The following is a 5,235-nucleotide window of genomic DNA, read 5'->3' as shown; positions in this document are numbered from 1 at the left end:
TGGCAGTGTTAAGGGTCACAGGCACGGGCGTGAAGCGCTAAAAGGCATGCTGCCATATAATATAGAGTCACGTTCCTGTGTGTTTGTGTTCCGAATGATTCCGTCGACTCGATCAGATGGAGAGGCACAGGCGTTCAGCGCACAAAGGCACCGTCAGGTTCTTTCTTTAATTGGGGAGACCCAACGGAATTGGTTCGGATGTGAACACCCACTGTTTACTCTGTGAGGCACGGAATGGCCTATTTGAGAGACGCCGGTGTGGTATATTCTTCGCACAGTCATGGGTCCCAGGAAGGCACGGCGTGGTATTGTGTAGAGTGACGTTAGTTTGTCTTGGTGTTCCAGATGGCGTGGTTTTATGTAGAGTCTCGTTCGCCTGTATTTGTGTTCGAAATGATTACGTTGACTCGTTCAGAAGAAGAGGCACAAACATGAATTCCATGAGGGCATGGTTTAGTCTGTCGGGGAGTCATGTTTCGTAAGTTTGTTGTTGAAACAAAGCGGAATGGGTTTAGATGTTAACGCTAAATGTTTACTTTGCGCATGGCCAGTTCGAGATTCGAGGTGTTTAAAAGCATAACTTCCTTGTTTTTAAAAGCTACGGCTCTGTGCTGAGTTGCGTGGCGCTTCTTTTCTTAGAAGCACAGGCGTGAAGTGACTACAGCTACGGTTCTGTACCAGGTAGCGACACGACTTGTGCACTGACGATGGCGTGGACGTTCGTGGCAGTGTTAAGGGTCACAGGCACGGGCGTGAAGCGCTAAAAGGCATGTTGTCGTATAATATAGAGTCACGCTCCTGTGTGTTTGTGTTTCGAATGATTCCGTCGACTCGATCAGACGGAGAGGCACCGCCGTTCAGCGCACAAAGGTTCTTTAATTGGGGAGACCCAGCGGAATTGGTTCAGATGTGAATACCCACTGTTTACTCTGTGAAGCACGGAATGGCCTATTCGAGAGACGCTGGTGTGGTATATTCTTCGCACGGTTATGGGTCCCAGGAAGGCACGGCGTCACATTGTGTAGAGTGACGTTAGTTTGTCTTGGTGTTCCAAATGATTTTGTTGAATCGTTCGCACTAAAAGGCACAACTATGAAGTCAGTAGAGGCACGGTTATGCGTTACACAGAGTCACATTCGTGTGTTGATTGCAGAAACCCCACCGTTCGACGGGCGTCTCCTCGTATTCGGTGTGAACGCCGCTCCGGAAACCCAAGGGTCCGACGTGCATTTCTTCCGGTGACGCCGCTCTGGAGGAGGTGGAGGTATTTAATAGAGTGAACGCCATGTGTCGACGCTGCAGAATCCAAAAGGACCGACGGCCTTCTCATCCGTCGGTGGAGTGAACGCCGCGTGTCACCATTCCGGCTCATCGCTCGAGGTCAAGAAGCAGTTATTTAAGCCAAGCGGCGTCCGCCACCACTAGACATCATCCTGCTTCTCCCTCTTTCGCCGGCAATCTTAGGAAATCACCCATCTTCCTCTTTTCGTTTGTGACGTTCCCCGCCATGGTTCGGCACAAGATAACTACTTATGCGATGCTTACTCCCGAGCGTCGTTTTCAGTTGCAGGAGGACATCCGTTCGAGGCGCGCCGCTCGGGTCGCAGCGGGCATGTCTCCGGACTCGCCGGGGCCGGAGGAGATTGGGGAGGTGGAGGAAGTGGAGGGGGATGCGTCGGAGCTCATGCATGGAGTTGATCCAGTGGGGGAGATGTGATGGAGGAAGAGGAGGGGGTGATCTAGTGGGGGGAGATGTGATAGAGGAAGAGGAGAGGGGTGACAAGGATGAGGAGGAGGACGAGGAAGGCGTGGACGAGGATGACGAGGACGACGAGGAAGGCATGGACGAGGATGAGGAGGACGACGAGGAAGGTGTGGACGAGGACGACGAGGAAGGTATGGACGAGGAAGGCATGGACGAGGATGAGGAGGACGACAAGGAAGGCGTGGATGAGGACGACGAGGAAGGCGTGGACGGGGATGGCGAGGACGACAAGGAAGGCTTGGACGAGGATGACGAGGACGTCGAGGAAGGCTTGGACGAGGATGACGAGGACGACAAGGAAGGCGTGGACGAGGACGACGAGGAGGGAGATGACGAGGACAAGGAGGAGGCTGGTGATGAGGAAGACGAGGACGGCGAGGAGTGGGGTGACGAGGAAGACGAGGCGGAGTTCTATCTCGGTGAGTCGGCCTTGATGGCGGAGCAGACCGCTATCCCGGAGTCCATCCAAGATGAGGCATATGTGGAGTCCAACCGGCGCTTCCTCCGGGAAGAACAGGCGAAGACCAATGTGCTCTTCGACAAGCTGGATGCGGAGCAGGAGGCGGAGGCCAACGACGTCGATGTCAGAATGGAGATAGTGGACATCTCCGACGACGGGGAGTACTGTAGTTTTGTTGGTAGATGTTTGCTTTTCCATGGTTTTTATGCTTTTCATGTTTTGTGTGTCTGTAAAGGTTGAACAATGTCAAGCAATCGTCGATGTTAGAATGGAGACAGTTTCGTTTCCATGTCAAGCAATCGTGTTTTGTTCTGAAGTAGTAGTACTACCCCGTCCCAAAATAAATGTGTCAACTTTGCAGTACAATTCACATTGTACTGGTTAGTACACGGTTGAGCGAATTAATTTGTGATGGAAGGTGTATGTTTTATTACAAATTGCTGTTTCAAGTACCATATTTGGGTCGGAAGGCGTATGTTTTATTACACTGTATTGTTTTATTATAGATTGCAGTTTCAAGTACAAAATAAACGTCTCAACTAGGGCACATATTTGATTCTAGATATTTCAGTGTGGTTAGATTTGAATATGGTTTCAGCATGGTTAGATTCTAGAGAGGCACTCCACAACATGCACCAAAAAGCCACAGATGTGCTTCTGAGAAGCACCATCTTGCATGGTTTTACCTCAAGATGGGATTCGACATTTATCCAGGACATTCCGGGTTTTATAAGTGTAGAAAGAATTGTTTTTCACTTATATGTTGTGTGGCAAAGGCACGGCTATTACTTTTGTGAGAGGCCTGAATGTGCCGACGGAACGGGCACGGTCACGTATGAAATAGGTGCAAGGTGGTCCCTAATGTCTCCTTAATGTATCATCTATACACTTCACTGTTACAAGCACGATCGTTCGTTCTTGTCGAGGCACAGAGGTGAAGGATGGAGCCTTTGCCTCTGCGATAGTCACGTCCCATATTAAGAAGGAAGCAAATCTTCATAGACCTGATACGTCGGAAGCTGGCCGTAAGGCACACTCCTGCCTCTGCGTTTTCGATGACGTCACGTTTAGTGCCAGTGGGGTGGACGTAATGCTCGGTTTGCTGATGTTTTTGTTGTCAGCAACTTTCTTAACATGTTACGCACGACAGAGGTGCAGTTTTACCTGACGTAGAGGCATGCACGTAACTAACTGGAGGCACGGAGATGTGATTCTAAGAGAGGTACGGACGCGAAAAGAATCGTGATGCAAGGACGTGAAGGTGTGCCTCTGCTTTAAAGAAGCTTTCACTGACACATTTTCATTGCGGGGGGCATGGACTATGAGCTCCATGTGTTTTCGAAGGCATTAGGCCTCATTAATGAACATATCAGACAGAAGGTGAATCTTTTGGTTGACGTCTAGAATGTTGCGTAAAATGACGTGAAGCCAAGTTACGCACGGTCCCCTTGGTATCAGAGGCACATAGGCACATAAGTGCCTATTGTGGTGCACTGGAAATAAACTTGTGCAAAAGACATGTAAACTGCAAGCAAACAACAAAGGTTAACTGCGGCACAAGCAAACCTAAATTTATAACAAGCAAACGGCAGTCTTGAGAGAAAGCAAATCTAATGAGAAATCTAGAATGGCATGCGCAATGTTCTAGATACTTTTGTTGGCCGGGACCACCTGCTTCAGTAGTCGTAGTCGCCACAGGACCTAGTGCGCTTCCTGGTCTGCTCCTTGTCGAGTTTTGCCCAGCGAAGCCCTTCCTGGATGATGGTGAGGCGACTCCATATCTCGTACGCAGCGTAAGCGTCCTTTGCCGCGTACTCGATGTGCCTCATGGACAGGGGCATGCACGCCCAGCGGCTGCGTTCTGCGTTGGTGAGCTCTACGTCGTGGACAAGGATGCCTGAGACGTCCCCAAGGGAGTCCAGAGGCTTGGTAGCTGTAGGCACCCTCCATTCCTTCTGGATGTCGACGAAGTGGGCGATCTCCAGTCCGACGCGGCTGAGCATCTCTATGTCGCCGTCGATGGAGAAGCCAACAAACGTGTACCTGGGGTCCGCGAGGAAGTTGTCGAACTTGGTGCAGTTCTTGTCGGCCGCGCTCAGTTGGAAGAGCAGCACCGGATGACACTTGCCGACGGAGAGCTAGACAAGGGCGGGTTTCTGATCTTCGCCATGCTCGTTGGTGTACTTCACATCAACTCCGACGATCTTGTGGCGCTCGAACTGGAGATGTCTCTCGTACTGCTCAATGGTGGTCGCCGCCTTGTGCAAGTCGTTGGTGTGGATCACGTGCAACTTTGTGTTGCCGTGGGCCTGCCCCTCCATGAATTCCCTAGTGAATCCCATGGCCTGGAGCAGTTGGTCCTCCTGCAACCTGGTTTTTCGTGGGGAACAATGAGTGGGAGCGCAATGGCGATTTCTGTTCTTTGTGTGTGAGAAGGCCACGGCGGGAGTCTAAATTTAAGGGCGGGGAAGTGGCAAAGGAGTGCACGATCTCACTGTCGATGCGGTTGTGCACATCGTGGGTTCTGGATCGTGGTTTTTCTTTATATAAAAAATAAAAATAAAATCAGCAGTTATATTTTTAACAACCGTCGTATCTCCAGCAAGTCGTGGAGATGATCGTTGTCTTGCGTAGTTTGCTGTCAAATGTTAACTTTTACAATTTATCTCGTGAGGCATGCAGGGGCAGTATGTAGAGGCACAAGTCTCTGACCAAGAGAAGCATGCTTCAAGTGGCTTCTTTAACTCTCAGACACACGGGCGTGGTACATTTATTGGGAGTGGTAATTGTTTTCAGTGATACATTCGCTGGTAGGAGCAGTGATATGTTTCTTCAGAGGCACTGTTGTGTGTCCGTGTCGCAACTGACGCTACAAGATGGTCAGAAAGAACGAGAAGCAATGAGAGGCGTGGACATGCAGCTGCAAGAAGCACTCATACAACTAGAGGCGAAACGAGAGGCACAGACACGATGCTACGTGAGGCACGGAGTTGAAGCTACGTGATTGCAC

The 5,235-nt window shown here is 50.4% G+C and overlaps 1 protein-coding gene across 1 annotated transcript; it reads right to left on the bottom strand.

The window, feature by feature from the left end:
- Positions 1-3,901: 3,901 nt before the first annotated feature.
- LOC141041214 (uncharacterized) lies at positions 3,902-4,567 on the bottom strand. Its single transcript, XM_073507335.1, has 2 exons — positions 4,415-4,567; positions 3,902-4,363 (listed from the first exon to the last, which is right to left on the bottom strand). The coding sequence occupies exons 1-2, from the start codon at positions 4,565-4,567 to the stop codon at positions 3,902-3,904; spliced, it is 615 nt and encodes a 204-aa protein (XP_073363436.1).
- Positions 4,568-5,235: the final 668 nt, after the last annotated feature.

Source organism: Aegilops tauschii, chromosome 2 (genome assembly GCF_002575655.3).
Source record: "Aegilops tauschii subsp. strangulata cultivar AL8/78 chromosome 2, Aet v6.0, whole genome shotgun sequence".
NCBI lineage: Eukaryota > Viridiplantae > Streptophyta > Magnoliopsida > Poales > Poaceae > Aegilops > Aegilops tauschii.
This window is presented reverse-complemented; position numbering and strand designations above follow the sequence as displayed.